We start from the raw sequence: 24,620 nt of genomic DNA, 5'->3' as shown, positions 1-24,620 counted from the left end.
AACAGGATTCGCCGCGGATAGGTGAGGTTGACAATTGCGCTGGCAACCTGAAGGGTTGCGCTGCACAGCCCCTTGAATCTGGTATTTTAGTCGCCTCTTACGACAGGCATACCTACCGCGGGTATATTCTGGCCCCCTAACCCGCTGGGGTGAGACGCCTTGCCATTTTCTTCGCTTTGAAACGATCCAAGCGTTTATGTAGAAGCTCAGCATATACAATCCGTATCCTTCATGACGTACGCCGGTTTCGACGGACAGCACGTAAGTGGCGTAGTGGGAAACATATAACAGAGAATTTATTTTATCCTCAAAATAATATTAATTGGTTAAGTAATGCCTCTGCTTAATTTTTCGCACCATACAGACGCATACTATAAATAACAGAAAATGCTGTGCAACATATGTAACGGGGCTGACGTACGAAAAAAAAGAGAGAATTGACAAAGTATGACGGATACGTAGTGGAGGAATTGATCTTCCTTAGCTCTTCCAATTAGGGTCGTCTAAGCGCCAATTAATGATAATGGTTTGCCAAATTAAGGAAGAACTTGAATAGTTCTGCAAAATCTTGATCGATTTAAACTTTTGATAACGCTTTAGAAAGGTTCTCTCCCACCCTTGTCATTTTTACGAAAATCAGCAACATAAACATATTTTATGATATTTAAGGATTTGTGTAAAGCTTAATATTTAACGGCGGCCGTCGTCGTGTGGTGGTAGCGTGCGCCGCGCACCACGCGGAAGATCCTCCGTTCACGCCTCGGGATAAGAAACATCAAAATTTAAGAAACAAGTTTTTTCAATTAGAAGACAGTTTTTCTAAGCCCCCCCCCCCGGCAGTGATTTGGCAAGCACTCCGAGTGTATTTCTGCAATGAAAAGCTTCTTAGTGAAAATTCATCTCCCTTGTAGATGCCGTTCGGATTCGATATAAAACATGTGGGACCCGCTAATTTGTAGAAAAAAATTAAAAGGAGCACGACGCAAATTGGAAGCGAAGCTCGGCCTTACATCTCTTCGGAGGTTATCGCGCCTAACATTTATTTTTATTTTTTTTTAATATTTTACACTGATATTTCAAAGGGGTTCTTAGCACACACTTAACTTTATCCGATAAAAAAAAAGCTCAACTTTTATTTTGGTAAGGCACCCTAATGTAAATATAAAATTGTTATCAAAAAATCTGCAACCAATTGTACTGTACCCACCTTATTAAAAACCGGTTGTGACCAACTATTCTCCGAACTTGACATTTTATATGAAGCCATCGATCCGTTAATGCTGCTGCCACCGCAATTGCTCTTTTGTGTGATTGATGGTGCGGAGCCACCACCATTACCAACACCACCACTGCCACCAGCAATTGTTGTTGTTACAGTGGCACTATGCGCAGCTCCCGCATTTAATTTTGGCGAATTTTGGCAAACACTCGGAGCCATTGGGTAGCCTTTCAAATGATGTTGTTGTTGTTGTTGACGGTGATGATGGGTGCGCTGTAGTTTGCTTGTGCGAGAATGTTGCGGCAACAATTGTTGCTGCAATTGTAATGTTGGCGCGTAACGTTGCTGATAATAGGTAGAGATGTCACTGCAAGCAAAAATAGCAAATAGAAAATGATAATTTATTACTTATTTATAAATTAAGTGATTGGCTGCTTTTAGTTTATAATTGGGAAATTGAAAAAAGGTGAAATATGCAACACTTAATAACATAACTTGATTGATGGCTTATACAGTTTTTCAATCATAAAAAACAAAAAACAATTTGGCAGGCAGCAATGAAGATGAAATTAGCGATTACGTTATGCGCAAACGCAGCGATGTTGAAGTTAAACTATGCAAATTATTTGCCACATTTCATTTCATTGATTGCGAATATTTTAGAATTTGATTTGTGGCCCGTGATGGGTGTGCCGAAACGTTTGATTAATGTACTGCGTGCGTCTAAGCCAATGTTGACTAACGAACTTTGTCTGCTATTGTGACTGTAGTGTGTCGAGTTATCCTAAGAATAAAAAATGATTATCTTTTAAACTTTAACGCCTTATGATGAAGATGTTGTTGGCAGTTGCCTGCCACCACCAACGTTGCTGTGTTATTTTGCTACTTTAACATTCCAAATGTCAAAGCCTTGTCGTTTAATCTGTTAAGTGGTCCGTAAACTTTTGAGCCGACACTAAACACGTTTTACTACACGATGTCGTGTTTTTCTTTGTATTTTCCCGGATTTTTGTAAGTTGTTATTTATATTCTTTACGATATTTGTTGCTTGGATAACACGCATTACTGGCTTGGTTGAATGCGAAATGCCATCAAATTGACACTGAATAGACAACAGGAAAGAGCGCTAATTGCTTCACTAATTTTTCACTCACCTTTCAAATGTGTTGGGCATTATTATGGGATTAATTCAAATCATTGGGTGTATTGGAAAGAAAAAGTTTTATCTTTAATGAATAACATGAACATTGAGATATCAAAATTTTCTGTGTTAAAGTTAGTTTGAGCTAAACGGTCCCAAAACTCTCCTTAGACCTTCCCTACTTAACTCCCAATCGTTAATTATTAATTAACCAGATTTCCCAAATAAAGTTTTGCCTTCGATAATCTTTAATTATAACCAAATTTTAGAGACGCGCATTTTTTCCATAGAAAAATTTCCACCTCTAGAGTGTAATCTCTAATTGGAAGCATAAAATCAAAGAGAAACGTGAAAATTTGTCAGAAATCTAGTTTCTAGGGATGGAACATATCTAAACGCGTAGATTATCTATTGACAATTTATCGTAGATTGGTGAATGTGTAAAATTGGCCTTACCTTCAAAAAGAAAAACTAGCGCACTTTGAATAAAAAAATGTGTGATCTTACCTTTATTTGCAGGAATATTGAAGCGTGGCAACTCCACTTTTTAGGTATAATAGTTTCCCCCTGACCCCTACGCCCTATAAATCTAGGGCATTAACTTGAAATAGTTGAAACTTTAAATGTGCGACATGAGTGCTAAGCTAAAACAAACTAAAACAGAAGTTAACAAAGTCTTATAATCCTATCTCTCAAATCTCCTTTGCGATGTTCTAGAGTTTCCATAAACATTTTGTGATATTTTTTGGAAAAAAGTTATTATTTTTTTGTATTGGTTTCCGATCGGTTTGATTGTTATGCATGTATTTTTTTGGTAAGTTTTTCCGATAAAACGATACCATCTAAGACAAGTATACTACAGTAGATGCTATCGTTTTATTTCTTGTATTTTTACTTTTTCGTATTTTTATTTTTTTACTTCTGTAAATTATGTTTCATTTCCTTAATTTAATGCCGTAATTCAAATAACCGCTCCAGAAGAAGCCAAGGAAATTTGGCGAAACGTCGAGCTGTAAGGTGGAATAATTTGTTTTATTTGCACTACTCCAGAATAGATCGGAAAAGCTTACCAGAAAAATATATGTTATTATTTTTTGTTACAATAAAGTAAAAGCAGCCAATTTTAATCCTTCACATCGTCTTTGTAGCTTCTGCAACACCTAAGGAATAGCGCATCGAGTCACAAGCCAGTATTCTGTTTGAATGTCAGTTATGGGGGAGTGTCAACGGCCAAAAGGTCCATTGATGTTCTAATAGTCATAAGGCCAATTGACTTTAAGACCTTTCTTGATGTTGTTGTAGCATGTAGACCTTCCTTAGTTTGATCTTATCACCATATCCGGATAAATACCAAAAGCAAACAATTTCTGCAGAACGTGTTGGATGCGGAAAAAATAGAGAGAGGGTGAGGGAGAGGAAAGAAAGTTGGAGTAGGAAATGTAGATAAAAATGGTGAATGTGCGTGGGGAAGATATGAAGGACTGGGAGCAAGATATTGAAAGGAGATAAAGAAAAAATCGAGAAAGTGAAAAGGGTAGAAAAGAACGAAAGATAGGGATCAAACATGTAGACGAGGGAAAGGGAAAATCTCAACTATTAACTTAGTATATCTTATGAATGCGATTTTTAAATTTGTACCTGCGTTAATACCATATAGTTTCCCAGTCAGATGTAGCAGGTGTTAAATATTTGGTATAAAAACTGAATGTATGAGGAAATTGAGGGAGTGGGAGAGAAACTGGAGTGGTAGTGGGAGTGGGACTAGGAGTGCAAGTGGGTATGGGAAGTAGGAGTGAGTGTGGAAGTACGTATAAGAGCGGGAGTAGAGTTGGGAGTTTGAATGGGTTTGGGAGTTAGAGGAAGACAAAAGGAATAAGAGATGGACAAGAATAAAAAGAAAATTGGAAGATAAAGGGGTAGATAGTAAAGAAGGAAGTGGGCCTCAGTTTTTAAATGTAGGAAAATCAATTTTCTGTCAGAACAAAGTCTGCTGGTTACTCTAATTATTGATAAGTTCCTGGAGGTCAAGAGATTTGTATTTGTGAGCCGAAAGCAGAAATCATTGAGAAGGCTGAAGTTATATGGTTACCCACCCAAATGAATAAGAATTTCTTGCCCGCTTGCAGCACTGAAGGTCTTAAAAAGAGTACGACCCATTTTATATTTTTTTATTCAATCTATGATTGCTGAGAAGCTTGACCTAAAGAGATAGGCACCACCGTAAGGCAGCTCTTATTTATTCCTTCGATGTATGAGGTGTAGCAATAAAGTTCGGGGTATTTAGTTATAATTTTAAAACTGGCGACACTTTTTCATTTGTCATCATCTGTATAAGAGGGAAGATCTTCATTTCAGTTACTAGTTCAAAGTTGAAGTAAACAGAACGTTTAGTTTGTATTTTACGCGTATTTTTTGCAAGTAACTTTTCAGTGGCGTAGTGGGAATATTTGACGTACATTACAAGCAACGTGTTTGGGGTTTTCTCCAGATTTCACTAAAATGTTTAGTGAAATCTGGAGAAAACCCCAAACTGGAGATGAGACCTGGATATTTGAGTGTGACCCTGGGGTGCGTAAACAATGTCAACAGTGGGCGGAAAACGGTGGGGAGCGGAGAACGAAAGCAAGGTTCGGTTTTTTCTGATTGTTTTTTTTCGATATCTACGGCATCATTCATCGTATCGTGAATATGTTCCCGCCGGCCAAACAGTGACTGGAAAATCCTATGTGGGCGTTTTGGAGAGCCTGTGTTGTTGTAGCGATAAGAACACTCCTCGAAGGCCGGATGCAGATCCGGTACGTTCCGGTAACAAGCATCATTAAGGCACCAGCCCGACCACGTCAGGAACGATTTAGTATGACCACATAAAACCTTCAAGGCCATATCGCCCTGCCACCCCCTAGATACATGACGAACTTGGTCGCCAAAGCCTCGGCTGTTCAAGTAACAGGATTCGCCACGTGTAGGTGAGGTTGACAATTGGTTTGGAGAAGCTTTATACACCTTGAAAGGGCTGCGCTACACAACCCCTTGAATCAATTTGGTATTTTAGTCGCCTCTTACAACAGACATGCCTGCCGAGGGTATATTCTAAGCCCCCAATCCGCCGGGGTCCTGCGGGCACGTGGTGTCCGCGTGCGACCCGAACTCACCAAGGGTGGCTGGATTTTGCATCACGATAATGCATCGGCCCATTTCTCGTTCTTTGTTGGCAAAAAAAAAAAAACATTCCAACGTTGCCTCACCCACTCTAAAGCCTCGATATGGCTCCGTGCGACTTTTTTCTATTCCCTTAGATGAAGTCGCGCCTCAAGAACACTCCTCATGGCGGCGTACAGGAGGTACAAGAAGCTGTAACTGGGAGAAACGTTGGAATTGTTGTGCAGAGTTAGAGGGAGAACATTGTGAAGGTCTATGGTAACATTTTTCCTAAAACTTCATTTTCTTGTTTTTTATTACAAATTTCCGGAACTTAAATTGCACACCTCATTAAAAGTAGTTCGGCACGCATGAGTGCGTGCGTGGTCAATTGAAACTGGAATTGCCCAACGGATAGCAGGATACATTTATTAGATAGGCTTAAGCTTTTGAACTAGGTCAATTTCAGATTTTTAATTCCTGTGAGAATTAGACCGTACCTATTTTTTATCTTTACAAAATATTTGATAAAAATTTGGTACGAGCAAAAATTGTACCTCCCCGGCGGGGAATCGAACCCCGGTCTCCCGCGTGACAGGCGGGGATACTGACCACTATACTACCGAGGACTGGCCTATTTTGTGTTCAGAAGCTAGATTTAACACAAACACGCATCATTACATAACAGGCCATTAACATAAGGAGAAGGATTACAGTATAACAGCCATGTTTTACTAGAGAGAGAGAAAAACTTTTCTAGAGGTTGGTGTTACGCAAAGCGAACTTAGCAAAGGACAAAAAAGAAGAAGACAAAGAATAACAGACATGTCGATTATGTTAAATAACATAATTTACTAATTTCTTCATATTCTTCATACAAGTAAAGTAATTTTCAACATCATTATTTTGACGTTAATTAAACGCAATTAGTGAAAGATTTACATACGCGTCAATTAGAAACATAAAAAAGTTTGCAATATGTATGGCTCGCTGGACATGTATTGCATAGAGGCGGCACCAATTTTACGTAATGAAATGCCAAAAAAAAAAAAAAAACAAAAAACTGAGTTAAATAAAAATTAAAAAAAGTTAGGCAAACAAGTTTCACAACAGCGGGATATGCATTGCGCAGGCGCACACATTTTCAAGTTTATTTTCATGACTTTTAAGCGCATTGGCAGATACATTTTGCACATTTTTGTTGTTTGAAGATTTCCAGTAAAACTGCCAAACGAGCATGTTAACTGACAGAGAGAATTACGAAAAGGGGTGGAATTAGATGATTGACAAAGAAAAGTAAACATTTTGATAAAATTAGTTTAAACAAGCAAGGATGTCTAAATTCGAGTTATACACTCAGCGTGAGTTTCAATTTTAGAGTTCAATAAATTACTTTTCTAATCCTATTGAGGCATATTTAAAACACAAATCATGTTGAAAACTATACCTAAGTTTTTGCAGTTTACACGTAGTTAATACTTATGCCTCCAATTAACTTCAGAACAGGTTGATATACATATTGGTTTTCTTGCGATGAGTCGTTAGCCAAGGCCTATTCGTTGATTCGGCATAGTGTTTTGTTTATTTCCAAGACATGGGCAGGTACATATGTATGTATATCGTTGAACCTGCTCGATTTATAGACCTACAAATCGTCTGCACACAAATGAGAGCTTATGTCGGTAATGACAGACGTTTACATACATAGAGAAAAGCTGAGGGCCTAGAATTGACCCTTGTGGAACTCCCCTCTTCAATTCGAATGCAGATGATAACACCGTACCACTGAAAACACATTGAGATCTATTTTTTAAGTAGAAAGCTATTAATTTCGTGGAGGTGGCAGAAAAACCAAACAACTTTGTAAGTTTTGTTTTAAGAATGCTGTGGTTAACCGAATCGAAAGTTCATCTGTATCAATCATCTTGTAAATATATATATATATATATTATATATATAAATAGGTTCAATTAGAACGAAAATATATGAGTTGACGTTAATATTAGTTTAAGATAATACTCAACTTAGACCCAACTTAGTCAGTCGGTGGAGCTCTGTTTTAACTTTGAATATTATTTACGAAACGATATTCTCGCTTTATTTTTACAATCTGTAATTTTCTTTTTTAACAGTAATAACCACTCAAAACCACATTGTAGTAAACCATTGTCAAAAATTTCTGCACGTTCAACAGTACAGCCAACTGAATATTAATTTACTTTTTTACTTATCTAAATTTTTACTTTACTGGCTAATTGAATACATTATGCTGCAATATGCACAAGCGTACGCGACACACTGACAATCGCCTTGTCACTTGTGTTGTGCTATTGGAATTCCGATTAACGCCTACAGAACACTAACTTTTCATTCAATACTTTGTAGCAGTGTTTCGTTGTTTTCATACTTTGTAAGGTTCTTTGTTATTATTTTAGGTACTACCGTTATTGATTTTTTTAAATTTTTATTTTACGTTCATGCTGCTAAACCCGACATAAATGAGTCAATACTACAGAACAAGCCATTGAATGGGCTGTCGTATTGTATATTTTGAAATTTCAATTTGACAGAGGTAGGCAAAGAAAATTGATGAAGTAGTCGTCAGTCCATACCGCTAATGCATTGTTGTCGCAATAAGGCCCCGTCACATAAGCATTTTTTCATATAGATGCGTTTTACTCAATCCTATGCATTATGAGTAGATTGCACGTATTTTTATGGGGAACAGTAGATTGAGCGACACTGGCGCCATCTGACGCGAAAAAGTAGCAAGCTTGCAAACTTTTGTTGCAAGCAAAGCACAAGAAGAAAATTTGACATTTGCTTTGGCTAAGGGTGCTGGCATACTTTGCAAGTGAAATTATTTTTCCCACTCGTTGGTAACTTTTCTAAAATTTTTAGCAATTAAAAACTGCAATATAACAAATGAATACGACAAAAAATATGTTGGCAAGTATTTCTGTTGTATAGGGAGAATTTTTATAAGTGTTTCGCGAAATTTTGTTTGTGAATGGGCAAGGCGAAATAAACTTCAATTGCCAAGTCTGAAGTTCCTTCATATTTATAAGCGCAACATCTTGGTTGATGGTGGTGATGTCCACTGGAATGCATACGCTTGTGTTAAACGCATCTATATGAAAAATTTCATTATGCCGCGGTCTTTACCTCTAAAGTGGAGTATATGATGAAATTATTAAAAAGGTTGAGAGAGGAATGTACTAGGAAAAATATTGAATGAAAAACATAATTTTACACCCGAATTCTGGCTCTAAGTGACTGACAATTGTTATATGATTTTTACGCCGAGATTGTCTTCCGATTAGCGTCGTTCTCCTGTTAATTTTCCCTACAATTTGCGGAACGGGACCTTTATGTTTTATGCCGACTCGGAACGGCATCTGCAAGGAGGATGAATTTTCATCGAGAAGCTATTCATGTCAGAAATACACTGGAAGTGTTTGACAAGCCGAGGGGCGACCACGATTACAAAAAACTTATTTTTAAATGTTGATGCTACTTTGCCCGACAGTTGAGCGCAGGATCTTCGGTGTGGTAGGCGGATCATGCTACCAGTACACTTTTAGTTTTTGATGTTATAATGAAAACTGAGCTAAGGTAATTGTCAGAAGTCACGAGCCGTCATATGGCTATTAATGTAATTTTTTTTTTAACAGTTAATTATTCCATCCACTCCCCAAACTCTACTAGTTAATATGCAAACATTTAAAATTTCTTTATTACACATTTATGTGTATTAGGGTGGGTCGATTTTTAACCGATATCGCGCCATCGATTTTTCGATAGGATTTAAGCTCAGGAAAAAAGTTCCACTACGCATACCCAAAAAAAATAATTTTCTAGCCTGCGAAATTGCATCGATTTTTTCGATTTTCTATGCATTTTTTTAATTTTCAAGGCTCCAAATCATTTTTTATGTATTTTTTTTTTGTGTCAATTGGCGTAGTCCCAAATGAATTCATGCGCTAAAGACGATGGTAAAGGCAGTTTTTTGAAAAAAATTTCTTTTATGGAGATTTAGAAGAATTTTTAAAAGAAATTTCGCAGGCTCGAAAATTATTTTTTTGGGTATGCGTAGTGGAACTTTTTTTCCTGAGTCCAAATCCTATCGAAAAATCGATGGCGCGATATCGGTTAACTGTCGTCCATACAAATCGACCCACCCTAATGTGTATAGTTTCTTGTCATGCATTTCTTCATAATAAAAATGTTCCTTCAACAGTAGCATACAAATAATATTTCAATAATATCACATGCCATGCCTTCTTTCAATGGCAATTATTGGCCGCGAACGTGCGCGTTTTAACAAATTAATATTATTTGTTCGTTAGAACTACATCCTGTGTTTATAGGTATGTGTAAAAATTTACATAATTTTTGTTGTATTACTGATTGCCATCAGCTGGAAAGAGGAATTTGGCTTCGGTACAAGGTTTGATCGATAATTTTGCTATACTATCAATGTCAGAATATTTTTAGGTATCCCTCATATGAACGCCAATTTAATAACAAATAATTAAATTTTTATAACCACTTTGGATATTTCCGTCGATGATATGAGAACTTAAGCATGCAAGTTTTGTTGTTTATCTCTTAGAAATAGATCATGAATAAAACTTAGTGGCTTCGGCATTTTTATACTCAGCGTGCTTTGCACACAGAGTATATTAACTTTGATTGTATAACGGTTGGTTGTACAGCTTTAAAGGAATCGAGATAGATATAGACTCCCATATATCAAAATCATCAGTATCGAAAAAAAATTTATTGAGCCATGTCCGTCCGTACACGAGCATATCTGGACCTAGCATAGATTGGTATTGAAAATGAGCGAAATCGGATGATAACCACGCCCACTTTTTATATAAATAAAATTTTGAAAAACACAAAAAACCTGCTTATTTAGTAAATAATACACCCAGAATGTTGAAATTTGGCATGCGGACTGATATTGAGACTCCTGATAAAAATTGAAAAATTTAATTTGAAAAAATTGTTTTAAATGGGCGTGGCACCGCCCACTTGTGATAAAATGAATTTTACAAATATTATTAATCATAAATCAAAAATCGTTAAACATATCGTAACAAAATTCGGCAGAGAGGTTGCCTTTAATATAAGGAATGTTTTGAAGAAAAATTAACGAAATCGGTTAAGGACCACGCCCGCTTTTATATAAAAGATTTTTAAAAGGTTCGTGAACGAATAAAATAAGCCTTATCTTTGCAAAAAAGAGCTTATATCAATGGTATTTCATTTCCCAAGTGGATTTATAACAATAAATAGGAAAAACTTCAAAATTTTAAAAATGGGCGTGGCACCGCCCCTTTTATGACTAAGCAACTTTCTATGTTTCGGGAGCCATAACTCGAAGAAAAATTAACGGATCGTAATAAAATTGGGTACAAAAAATTTCCCTATAGCAGGAAATATTTATAGAAAAAATGGGCGTCATCGGTTAAAGATCACGCCCACTTTTATATAAAAGATTTTTAAAAGAGTCGTAGACGAAAATAATAAGCTATATCTTAGCGAAAAAGACCTTTATATCAATAGAATTTTACTTTCTAAATTGAATTACAATATTAAATTAGAAAACACTAAAATTTTTGATAATGGTTGTGGCACCGCCCCTTTTGGAAAACACTAAAATTTTTGAAAATAGTTGTGGCACCGCCCCTTTTTATGACTAAGCTATTTTCTGTGTTTCGTGAGCCATAACTCGAAGCAAAATTAACATATCGTAATGAAACTGTGTACGCATATTTTCCTTTGAGCAGAAAATATTTCTAGTAAAAATGGACGGGATCGGTTAAAGACCACGACAACTTAGATATAAAACAAGTTTAAAAGGGTCGTAGACTAGGATAATAACCTATCACTTAGCTAAAAATAGTTTTGAATCAATGATATTTCACTTATAAATTTTTAGAAGAAATGAGGAGACATTTTTTTTAAACGGGCGGTGCCACGTGTTATGTAGACAATTTATTTATCTGAAATGAAATGTATAATTGAAGCTCACGCTGAGTATATAATGTTCGGTTACATCCGAACTTAGACACCTTTACTTGTTTTTACTATAACTGGCCCTTTTACGTTTTACGATCAGTGATTGAAAACCATTTTCACTCAAACAATAATCGCGCAACTGTAAAAATATTTCTAAGTATTTTAAGTTATGGATCTAACGACTACTTCTTTTCGCTAGTTGACGAAGGTAATTAGTCCCATCCACTATTTCAGAGCAATTGTGATTTAAAAAATGAGTTTCGATCATGGATCAAAACACGTAGTACGGACCCTGAAGTAAATTACTCCGATCGTAGTGGAGTTATAACAACTAGTATCGTGCGCGGTCGAAAATTGGACCAATCTAATAAATTGGATAAGGAATATACAAATTAAAGCTTCTTTAGAGCTTTATAGACATGGAATACACAAATTGCTTTTTATTTAAAATGAGCCACAACCAGTTTCCCATCAATTCTAATTTTCTGAACAACATGGCGCTTATCCAAATTTCTCTTTGCAGGTGTAGCTGTTTTATCGTTTTTGATATTTCAGCCCTTCGCTCAAAATATGCGTATTTCTTGAAACCGGCGAATAACTTTTTAAAATTGGCTACACCATGCGCATGGGGGCTAAGCAAAATGAAGTTGAATTATCTTTACGTTTATGTATTAATTATAAGAGAATATAATTCTATGACTGCACACTTTCTTTCCGTTCCACATAAGTAATGTTCAGCAAATACCACTCATATAGATTCTAAGACTACGGTTATATTTATACGCTTGTTTGAATTTGTATGCGGATGCCATTCCCCTTTTTACAATATGCCCTATTTTCCAATACTTTCCTGCTTCTTTCCACTGATACAATACCAGTGTTGTGCATCTGCCTGGCATAATTACCTTCACACATAACTGATTTCTCATATGTCGGTCCTTTACCGTATGAAGCGAAAAACTCTATGAAACAGATTGTTGCATAATTCATCGAAATCGGCCAAACGATGCGTAGATAAATAGAGTCGAAAAATTTTCGTGTGACGCATTTATATATAGTTATATATGTAGTTAAGTAGATAAATAGATAGATTGTTAGAGCCACATCGCATTAGAGCTCTGGGGTGCATGCTCGATTTGCAAGGCTTACCACATTTCTTTAAAAGTTTGATATTATCAGTATAGACATTGATATCAAATTACAGTTATATAGCTGCAGTAGCTATGAATATGTGTGATACGAAAATTTGATTTCGTATAGAATGTACCACGCCCCTTTTTCCTAATACTTCAATTTTTGTAAGAAATTTGGCATTAAAAGTATAGCAGCTACGCCAGGTTTAAGTAGAGTTACTGCAGCGGTTCAAGAGATATGCGAAATGGAATTAATAATTTCTTTGGCAGGTGCCACACTCCCTTCTAAATTCCGCCCACTTTTCGCCACTAATACACTATAGATGTTGGGCATCTGCCTGGCAAGTATAATTGGCCTTATCAGATTTTTTTGAGTTTTGATACTTTAGTATATACACAGATGCCACTCACCTTACGTACCAAAACTACCCATTATTCTCTAGAAATTGGTTCATATTTTATCCAAATCGGCCAAATGGTGCTTTCGAAAAAGGAGTTGAAAAATTTGCATGTGGCGTATTTATACGTACTTATATTATACTAGATATATTGGCAATTCACAAGTTTTCCTATTAGACGGATATAGTACCCTTTAATCAAAATTTATATTGGAAATTATGGAGATAGCTCAAATTTTGAATTTTACATGAATACGACCCAATAAAAAATTAAATTTAAGTAACGAAAAATGATTTGGACCACCTTTCACCATTTTGATCCTAAACAATTTTTTGGTGGGGAAAAAGACAGATCATTAGCTTTAAACTTATTTTATTAATTGAACGTAATTTGGCATGCAATTGCAGACCGAAAGCCGAACATCAAACAATCTTTGTTTACATATTTCACGTATCTCAGCTCTTTAACATTAATATAACATGTTGTATTATATAATTAACAGAAGCGCTCGATGTTGTTGCACGATATTAATTTAAGTGAACAGAGTTGGGTAAAACTGTATTCTGCTTACATCTAATATAAAGCAATGAACACATCTCCTTACGCATCCCATATGGTCTAGTGGCTAGGATATCTGGCTTTCACCCAGAAGGCCCGGGTTCGATTCCCGGTATGGGAAGTAGTCTTTTATTCCTTGCATAATTTTTTTAATTTTATTTATTTTTATAGAAGACAAAGTATTTTTAAATAATTTGGTTAATAATGTTGAAAAAATTCATTTAGAAAAATTCGGTTCCATGGTGGAAGCAAGGCGAATTCAGTACCAGTGTTGCATTGAATTCAGTAACAGCTGTTTGCTTCTTCTTGATTATGTACTTTAATATGTCAGTTAATAGAAATCAATTAAAATTTTCTTTGGACTTGACATTCTTCGCTTTGTCACCACCTGGTGTGGATTCGCCTTGAGTTGAAGTAAGCTATCAATTGTCTTGTTCTGAATTGTTCTATCATTCGGCTTACTGCAAAATTTTCACCAATGTTGTCCCGAAAAGTGTTGTTTTTTGCATTTTTTGGAGTAATTGTTAGGTGAATATTTATGGAACGTTACAGGATTTAATTACAGATAAACATCATTTGGGTATCTTCGGTGGTAGCTTCCATCAGCAACGCCGTGCCAAATTATTACGTTCATATTGTTAACGTTTCCAATAAATATATTTGATTTTTTCCAAAACAAAAATTGAAACAAACTATTTGTATTCACGTCATATCCTACCAACGATTTTGCCCTGTGCAGCGCTGCCGAAGATTTTATAGGAATGTTTTTGTCATTTCTATAACAAGAACACTAAAATTGTCGTATCATACCTAATTTGTGTGAAAATTTCGGCCAATTGTATTCTAAATATACAAAAAAAATGTAACTCACTGTTGCTGTTTTGCCCTAAAAGTCAGCCCACAAAGATATAGAAGAATTTCACAGTCATGTATTGTCATTTAAAATTTATGACCCCTGCTGGCTTTGGACCAGTATCTTCTGGAACTAGGCCCACTGCCGCGGATCTAACCTATCTCTTGACATATATTGCTAAATAATAACTTTAGCAATACATCATGAGTTCAGCTGTAATGAGTTTTATTGGATCTTTTGATCAAGTTTAGAAAGGCATATGTTTTATTTCTACTACTATCTATATATCTTTTACTCCTATTTTTTCAAATCCGAAACAATTTTACCCTCTTCCAAAGGTTGAAAATACATCCCTATCGTTTCAGATAGCGTATATCTTCTGTCTTTTTCTATTTTCCACTTCGTGATTCCACTATGATTCAGTTCATGGCGGAACTATACAAGGTGGCAGCACGGGACAGCTGATTTGTACTTTTTTATTTGATTCGATACATCAACTTCAAGCGCAGTACGATTTTGACATTATTCCATCGAATTTACAAAAACAAAGTACATGGAACTTGTATTTATGTTTGTAGGTATGTCACCATGCTGCCACCTTGTATGGTTCCGCCATGAATTCAGTTAAACAAATTTTCGAATTTTCCGTGTTATTTATTACTTCATTCTGCGCCATGAAAACAAATTTTTTCCGGACGTACATACACTTTTAAATATAAAGATGGTACGTACATAAATCCTAGATATCACGTATCTAAGCGTGATTGTATCGTTGGTTTTTATCAATTTAATTAATAGTAAACGTGTTCAATTCTAAACAATAAAATTTTTGTGATTGTTTTCGTGCAGAAAAACTGAAACTATTAAAATTATTTAAAAACTAAAGATGCGCATACAAATTAGGGTGGGTAAAATAATAAAGGGAAATTTGTTTTTCTTGAATGGCCCACAGAACACTTGTTGCCAGCAAAAAACTGTGGCCAATCCAGCTTCCACTCAAGGCTTATAATGGAACTTTCTCCGGGGTGTTTTCCTTATTTTACATACATATATTATTACTAAAATATCGCTCGGCTGATGATGGTGTGTATATTCATGGGCAGATGGCATCAAGTTTTTCTGTGGCACATTCAAGAAGGTCAAACTTATATTTTGTTTTATCCACCCTAATACTGATTCTCAATACAACTACGGCGTTTAAAAGTATATTTCTTATAGGAAGCTATATAAATTACAAAAATATTTTAAAATAATTAGCATACATACATCGCATACAGTTCAAATAATTTAGCCAAGATGAAAGTTTTCGTATTATTTATTATTGTGTTAGGTATAATCGCACTAGCTTTCGGAAGAATTTTTACACGCTGCTCACTGGCTAAGGAAATGTTCGATTTGGGTGTTCCAAAGGACGAATTGGCACGTTGGACTTGCATTGCCGAGCGCGAGAGCGCCTTTAATACAACCGCTGTAGGAAAGCCGAATATAAATAACTCAACAGATTATGGTATCTTTCAAATTAATAGCCGTTATTGGTGTAAACCCCCCGACGACCGATTCACTTCAAATACTTGTAAGATCGACTGTACTGATTTTCTTGTCGATGATATTAGGTCAGCTGTGACATGCGCGCGTCAAATTCAAAAACAGCAAGGTTGGACTGCATGGGCCACTTGGAGGTTCTGCAATGGAACATTGCCTAGCATTGATGATTGTTTCAAGGATAAATGTGTTCTATTGTATGAAAAGCATAAACAAATTTAAATATGGACGTTAGGTCCAACCTTAAGAGGTTGATGTGTTCTGCAATTTTTCATAATATGGTGCAATCCACAAGTGCGACCTAATACCTTCGTTCATGCACGTCTTGAAATAAAAGCAAAACAACACAAAATCTAAATAAATATGCTTTAATACACCCAAAACATGTTGATGCCAAAACCGAATTTTGTTGTATTGTGCAATATAAAATTCAAAATAGTGTGAATTTCATCCTCAATAATAATAATAATAAAAATTGAAAGTTGCTTATTGGATAGAGCGTTTTAGAAACGGCAACGGAGATAGGGTGGTATCTGCTCCGCAGTCGATTTAGCCACCTTACAACTGAGTGTTAATATCAAATGATTAATACTTCAGTTACATTCATGAAAGGTTAAAACCCGTGGCAACAGCCGTATACAGTACCATCCTTACCAGTTTTGTTTATATATTTTTGATATCAGTTTTTAATTAAATACTTTGCATAGCTGATTTAAATGGTGAGAGCTTTCTTTTTAAAGACAAATATTTCTTAGTTTTCAATCTTACCTAATCTTATTGGGTATTTGGTTCAACTACATTAAACTCTGTTACCTTTCTTAAGCCCCCTTGCTCAACGGCAAGTTATTTTTGAAGTGATCAGTTAACTCAATTTTAAAATGTCTATCTAGGCTCTAAATTTGTTAGGTATCCCCTTCATATTTGGTATGTGAATGTTTATGGCTTTAATAAATTATTGGGAGCGATGCGATCGGATTATAAAACATCGACGGCTAAATGGAATATCGCTCTATCCCAACTGCCGTTTCGTAAACTTTTATTTCAGAATTTGTTTTTATTCAAAAATACCCTTTTTAGGATAAATTCAATATATTTTGACGTTGGGTAGGGGTTTATGAAAAAAATTGTGAGAGAGGGCGCTCTTAAATCGAGTTCTGAGTAGAACGTTTTTGACGCAAATCTTGAGATGCTTGGGCGGATTTTCAAAAATTTTTTATAGAGCGTTTTAGAAACGGCAACAGAGATTGGGTGGTAGCTACTCCGCAGTCGATGTAGCCACCTTACAACGGAGTATTAAAACCAGAGGATTTCTACTTCAGTTAAATCCATGAAAGGTAAAAACCCATGGGAAGAGCCGAATACAGTATCATCCTTACCAGTTTTGTTTACATATTTTTGATATCAGTTCTTAATTAAATTCCTTGCATAGCTTATTTAAATGGTGGGAGTATTCTTTTTAAAGACAAATATTTCTTAGTCTTTAATCTGACCAAATTTTATTAGACTTTGGTGCAACTAACTTCATTAAATCTCTCTTACCTTTCTAACGTAAATAGTAATAATAATGATTGGTATATCAGTTGTGTGGGTAGGCAGCCAAACGACCCGTATTTCTATCCAGTTACGCACTTCTCTCCCGTTTTGCTTCGCATTAAAACAACTCAAGAAAACTGTTTCCTTCCGATATGTTTCTTCTCAGTTTTGCTTATTTTGTGTTTAAGACGAAATTCTAGCTTATGCCGAAAAACTTATTCCATATTTGCTACAGTAGAATATATCCTCCTTTGAGAGCTTAATCTGACTAAAGGCCGCCATCTCCAGTTATGTTAGAGTTTAACTACTGTATAGCAATCTATCAGATAGCTTCATTTGACATTTTCGCTTTCATAAACATAGGATGAACAACCTACGGCTTTGATAAGTGACTAACTGAAGATGGTGAAAATGGCTCTTCATGGGTTATGACGAACAGAAACCTGGAAAAGATTCACAATCTTTATTTAGTCACTAATCTATAAGTTATTTCCGTTTTCTGCATGTTAACTGAAGCTTGGCCTGTTAGATTAGTTCAAAGATACAAGGCTCTCGTGTATTCACAATGAACTTTTGCGATGATACTACAAAATATTCAGAACTATCGATTTAACTGGTGGTTGGTCATCAAAAGGAAAATGGCAAATGAAATACTCTGAAGGCCTCCATCCTCCAGTTCAATTCTAACTTAAATAAAGATGTTGAAAACAGCCCTAAATGATTGACTTAGTAAATGCACTGCTACTTTGACTGGTTGAACTTATAGGGATTAAGGACAATTTTTATTGTTTCATTCCTATGATATACTCACTTTAGTGAACGGCAGTAAACCTGAGTGGTTTTTGTGATTTATTTGGCACAGTATAGAGGTGAGTGAGAGTGATTGTGGCTGAAAGTGTCACGGCGTCATAAAGAATTTCGCCATAAGTATTAAAAATTACACAATTCCGTCAAGAGGACACGGCTAAGCCTTTCATAAACTTAGTTCAAAATAAATCAGATTATCTAAACAAGTACTCCGCAAAATTAGAACTGAATAAATTACGATGTTGGGGGACACATTTTACCTATGAATATCGTGTTTTTAATAGTTTCGGTGATATCTGGCGATAATAGTAAATTGTTTTGCTTATCGCATCACTTAAGGTTAGAGATGTTACGGTGCTTTGGTTTCGATTACGAAAAATTTAATTTTTTTCTTAAACTTCTCATCCCCATTTCTCTTCCGACTGTTTAGAATTGCATTGGCTTATGTCAAACGACAATGAAGTACATTGGAATGGAAATTTGAGAAATAAGGTAAATATATACTGGTCGATTTGTGTCGAACAAAAAATGTATGTGAATTAGACCAGAAAATCTATACTCCTATGCGTTCGGTTCATAATAATCCAGGAGCCGTGGCTCCCATCGGGAGGAAAGGTTTCTGGACATAGCGCGCGTGAGTTGGGCGTTTACTACGCGCAAACGGAAAGACGGGTGCGAGCTGTAGTAATGGGAAGGAAACAGCTGCATTCGTATATGCTGCCTAATTACACTACTGAGGATCTCGTAGTGGTGGCCGTTGAGCAAAAGAGTAAGCAGGCATTTATCCTGGCGTCCGGCTACATGGCCCATGCTGCGGAGGTTCCACCGATGGAGTGCAAGAGGCTAGTACAGGACGAAGGGCGCAAAGCGCGGTTGGTCATAGGCGCGGATGCGCAAATGCGTACCACAATGCGTGGGGAGGAGCAGATACGAACGAGAGAGGCGAATCTCTATTTTGTTACATCCTGCAAACCAAATTGCAGATAGCCAACAGGGGAAATGTCCCTACATACATTGGCCCAACATCCAGCAATGTTCTGGATATTACATTGAGCTCCGAGCATGATATATCAAGGTATGATTGGATGGTTCTTGATAGACCATCCTTCTCCGACCATGCGTATATCAGCTTCAGCATCCCCCTAAAGAGGGTAGAGAAGAGAGGAACCTTTAGAAACCCTAGGTCAACGAACTGTACTAAATTCCAGAAACAGGTAGAAAAAAACTGGGACAACCCAAAGAGGTTGCCTGTGTAGAGGAACAGGAGGAGTTGAATGAATTCCTAACAAGGACGCTTATGACTGCGTATAACAAAGCTTACCCTCTAAGAAGATTCAGAGGAAAAGCAAAGCCACCATGGTGGAGCAATGAGCTGAGCCTTCCAAGAAGACAGGTAAAAGAAATGTTTAAGCTCGCAAAGACCGCGGAAAGCGAAGCGTGTCGGGACGAGTACAGGGATCTACTGAGGATCTACAAGCGTGAAGAGAATCTCATGGAAAAGTTTCTGTACGGACATAGAGTGCTCCAGCGAAACAGCACAGTTGAAAAAAGTCCTAGCAAGAGGAAACATAGTCCAGGGACTAATAAAGAAAGAAAACGGGAAATGGTCACGTAATAATGTGCAATCCCTTGAGGTGCTTCTCGATACACATTTCCCATCGGGAGACGGTTTAGAAGAGGCAGCAGACATCACTCACACTTCGATCACGGAGCGGATGGTGCCGGGCTTGGTGACCGATACCAAGATCGAGTGGGCAGTGAAAACGTTTTCAAAGTTCAAATCGCCGGGCCCAGACGGTATATTCCCGGCCATGCTACAAGTTTCAAGTATGGCGGTCGTGGAATGGCTTAAAATAATATTCGATGGGTGCATAAGGCTGAATCATGTAGCTTTCCTACCAAAGGCTGGGAAGATCGGTCACGTGTATCTCAAAGATTATAGACCCATTAGCTTAACATCATTTCTGCTCAAAGCCTTTGAGAGGCTGATAGATGTGTACATAAAGTCCAACGTGGATGAAAAGCTGCTCTCCTCAACACAACATGCGTACACCAAAGGCAAGTCGGTAGACACCGCATTGCATAGGGTGGTAAGTAGCATAGAGAAATCCCTGGAATATAAGGAGTATGCTCTAGGAGTCTTCTTGGACATTGCCGGGGCTTTCAATAATGTTTCTAAATGGGCGATTATGGATGGTCTTAATTACATTAAAGTACATCCCGCCTTAATCAGATGGATCGGATGCATGTTAAATTGCAGGAAGATTACATCACAATGGGGATTGTACGAGGCCACGAAATCAGTGGACAGGGGCATGCCGCAGGGAGGGGTGTTATCACCTCTGCTGTGGATGCTAGTCATCAACCAACTGCTCAAGCGATTCGATGAGGAACCCGTAAAACTTACGGCTTACGCAGATGACGTAGCAATTGTCATAAGTGGAAAGTGCCTTCCAACGATGGATCGGGCGCTTCGGGATATTCATACCTGGGCATCTAATGTCGGGTTGAAAGTCAATGCAGAGAAGACGGATATGGTCTTGTTTACAAAGAGGTACAAGGCCCCAAATTGGACCAGGCCTAAGTTAGGAGGGGCGACCTTACAGGAGAAACCTTTCGCAAAATATCTAGGAATCAGCCTAGACAGTAAGCTGTCATGGAAGCTCAACGTGGAGGAGATGGTGAAGAAGGCCTCGACGGCACTCTATGCATGTAAAAGAATTCTGGGGTGTACGTGGGGCTTATCGCCCTCTCTTTCTCATTTCGTTTTACAGTGATAGCAAGCCCTATTCTATACTATGGAGTTCTTGTCTGGTGGAAAGCCACACAAAAAACAACATACCTCAAAAAATTTTTGGGGGGGGGGGGGGGGTATGCAGACTATCGATGCTTAGCATTACAGGAGCCCTGCCCTGCCATTCTGCACATTCCACCTGTAGACCTGGTAGCAAATAACATAGCATTAACAACTGCAACCAGGCTTGGTGCCTCGGGGCAGTTGAGCGCCGACCATATGGCCATAGTAGTATAGCGTCATCAATCACAAGACAAGCAGACTACCTGATTCCCTATCTGCACTTCGAGGGAGATCTTAAGGCCACAATAGAGGTGGACGGTTGGCGCAAGGGTCCGCAAATGGCGGACGATGCTACACGTGTGTAAACAGATGGTTCCAAGGTCGTGAAAGGAGTAGGGTTTGCGGTATACTGTGCTGATCCGGAAATAAGCAGATCCTACAAGCTGCCGAATTACTGTAGCGTTTCTCAAGCAGAAATATTAGCCGTAACCAAAGCAGTAGAGACCCTGGAAGATAATAGCTTAAGCTGCAATCGTGTTAACTTTTATATTGACAGTCAGGCAGTAATGAAGGCAATAATCTCGCATAGTACAGCATCTAAATGCGTGTTAGAGTGTAAGCAGTCCCTGGAGAGAATCGGGACAGGGAGAAGCAAACATCTATATTGGGTCCCATGGCATATGGGAACAGATGGGAATGAAAAAGCGGACGAACTAGCAAAAAGGGCGCATCCCTTGAAGCTTGCTCCGTAGACGTCCCAATTAGACTGGGCGAGATTAAGCGAAGGCGAGAGGTGCATATGATCAGCCAAGCGGGAAAGGCGTGGGTTCAAGCGCGGGGCTGTAAAGTGTCGAAGATTATGTGTAGGTCTTACAACCTTAGACTAACAAAGTTGCTTCTATCATTAAAAAGAGAGGACTGTAGACTCATGACGGGTATTCTGACTGGACACTGCCTTCTGGCGTCACATGCCTTTAAATTAGGCTTGGTCAGTGATAGCAGATGTAGGAAGTGCGGGTTGGAGGAGGAAACGATCGAGCATGTTCTGTGCTCATGCCCTGCACTTGCCAGGCTAAGACTCCAGCTATTAGGAGTGATACAGCTGTCAGATCTAGAAGCAGCAAGTGGCTTAAGTCCTAGGAAACTTCTAGTTTTTACCAAGAGGATGGAGTTATTTTATAAGATAGGTCCTGGTTTTTGATAGGGTTTTTCAGTTTGGTCGTTAAAAACAAATTTCTGGTAACACTACGGACTCAATCAGTCTATGTGAGGTCCTCATGGACCGGCCAGTTTAACCTAACCTAACCTCGATTAACAAGTGTTAATACAAGTCTTCACCATTGATTAAGGAAAATTAAAATAATTTTGTTTTCTATTGTACCCTGCCACGACTTCCGATTTCGGTTTTGATTTGATTAGGAACATTTTTTAAATCCGACTCCGACAAAAGGCTTCAGCAACATCCCTATAAACAATTGTTTGGTCTCCCACGAAACGAATGGGACTGAAAATTCAATTAAACAATTCATTTACAGCCGAATTTCACTATAAAAAGGGACCCGCGCGTCTTAAGTATTAACAGTATTATTTAGCAGAGTTTTCTAAACACTTGATTTAGAACTCTATCAATATGAAAGTTCTTGCCATCACCATACTCGCTTTGGCGTTAGCTACAACAGCATTTGGGAGAATTCTTACACGCTGCTCATTAGCTCGTGAAATGCTCGACTTAGGTGTGCCAAAGGACCAATTGGCACGTTGGACCTGCATCGCTTTGCGAGAAAGCGCATATAACACCACGCTCATCTACACAAATACGAATGGCTCAAAGGACTATGGTATATTCCAGATAAATGACAGATGGTGGTGTCAACCTTCTGATGGTAGTTTCTCTGATAACGAATGCAAAATTGATTGTGTTGATTTTCTTGTCGATGATATTGCTCCATCTGTGACCTGTTCTCAACAGATACTAAGGCAACAAGGTTGGACAGCATGGCATACTTTGAAATTCTGTAACGGTACACTGCCCAGCATTGATGATTGTTTCGTGTGTTAGTTGTAAAATTGTTATATTGCACGTAGTTTTGAAAATAAAAACAAGCCATACAAATTGTGTTATACTTTTGTCGTTTAAAATGAGGTTAAAAGTTTAAAATTTAATTTTAAACCATTCATACGCGTAAGAAATTTTACAAACTTTCTTGACTTAAATTAGAAAAGTCGCAATTTACTTAAAACATAAACATCAATGATCAATAATAAAATATAACAAGTAAAGAGGTCTAACTTCGGGCGAAAGCGCATATTATATACCCCTCTATCTCATTGCTTAATTTGACATTGTCGTTTTCACCAGCACAGGGTGACCAACCCCCGATTAAATTGATAATTGTGAATATTTTGTAGAACAAATCGTGTATACACGAAAACTGGCCAAACAGCTGACTTTTGTTTACACTGTAAGCTGTGGTCATTGGTGCCGTTTGTCGTATCGCTGTAGTCGTATCACAAACGTAATCAGCTGTTTATCGTTACGACGGTATACCAAAAACCAATTGCTTCGCTACGATACGGTTACGACCTTAGCGGCACCAATAATCGATTGCATTGATTCTCATAAGGTTGGTCGAATCAGCTGTTATAAGGTTACCGATACGGTTAAGCGCCAAATACACGACACGAACATTTCCGCGAACATTCCCGTTATGTCATGTTTCTGCGACCTTTTCTGTCGTGTATGGTGGTGTTTGCCAGTTCGCGCAAATGTTCGCCAAAAATCAAAATATTTTAATTTTTGGCGAACATTTGCGCGAACTGTTCGTGCGTGTATGGCGAAATAGCTCATAACCGTAGTAATTTCTGAACGGAACAGACATGCGCGGAAAAGTAAAATGGACAATAAAAAATTTCTGAGTGGATTTATTGAATTTGTTTGCGATCTTCTCTCTATTTTTTTACGCTTAATTGCCACAGCAAGCAATATTGCTGCAGCACATTTGTTGTCCGTATTCATCGCTGTCTGAAAGAGAACTAATGTTCGGCCAAAAGTTCGTATGTTGTATGGCCAAAGCTGCGAACAAGATTGCGGAATGTTCGCGGAAATGTTCGTGTCGTGTATTTGGCGCTTAAGCTGCGAACAAGATTGCGGAATGTTCGCCGAAATGTTCGTGTCGTCTATTTGGCGCTTTACCGATAAACCACCAATGTATGCAGCTTTATCCTTGCACTTAACTGAGACGCAAAGCTTCAGTTAGCATGGGGAAAACGAAAACTTCGTTCACTTAAAGATAAGTGATTAACTGAAAATGCTCACAGTGGCACTAAATGATACGAAAACTGAAGTAAACTATCTATACATCTGTAAATATCGTAAGCCATAAGCAACTTTAAAACAGTTGGGCCACTTTTTTCGACTTTGATATTAAATTCTTTGTAATGAACTTAAGTAATAGGAGCGGACCATTTAC

The 24,620-nt window shown here is 37.5% G+C and overlaps 2 protein-coding genes and 2 non-coding genes across 8 annotated transcripts in view; 2 read left to right on the top strand and 2 right to left on the bottom strand.

The window, feature by feature from the left end:
* Positions 1-24,620, bottom strand: part of mwh (multiple wing hairs) — a 466,270-nt gene that overhangs the window by 17,682 nt on the left and 423,968 nt on the right. For all 5 annotated transcript variants that reach the window (XM_067771283.1, XM_067771285.1, XM_067771284.1 and 2 more), the window contains one exon: positions 1,208-1,586. In XM_067771283.1, the coding sequence (XP_067627384.1) occupies positions 1,208-1,586 (379 nt within the window). The remainder of the gene's footprint in view (positions 1-1,207; positions 1,587-24,620) is intronic.
* On the bottom strand, positions 6,056-6,127 carry TRNAD-GUC (transfer RNA aspartic acid (anticodon GUC)). Its single transcript has one exon. It is a non-coding gene; the product is annotated as a tRNA-Asp (tRNA).
* On the top strand, positions 13,668-13,739 carry TRNAE-UUC (transfer RNA glutamic acid (anticodon UUC)). The gene has a single exon. It is a non-coding gene; the product is annotated as a tRNA-Glu (tRNA).
* On the top strand, positions 22,751-23,251 carry LOC137243500 (lysozyme 2-like). Its single transcript, XM_067771290.1, has one exon. It carries the CDS (start codon positions 22,781-22,783, stop codon positions 23,207-23,209), a length of 429 nt encoding a protein of 142 aa, XP_067627391.1. The 5' UTR covers positions 22,751-22,780; the 3' UTR covers positions 23,210-23,251.

The sequence above is a fragment of the Eurosta solidaginis genome, chromosome 3 (genome assembly GCF_040869045.1).
Source record: "Eurosta solidaginis isolate ZX-2024a chromosome 3, ASM4086904v1, whole genome shotgun sequence".
NCBI lineage: Eukaryota > Metazoa > Arthropoda > Insecta > Diptera > Tephritidae > Eurosta > Eurosta solidaginis.
This window is presented reverse-complemented; position numbering and strand designations above follow the sequence as displayed.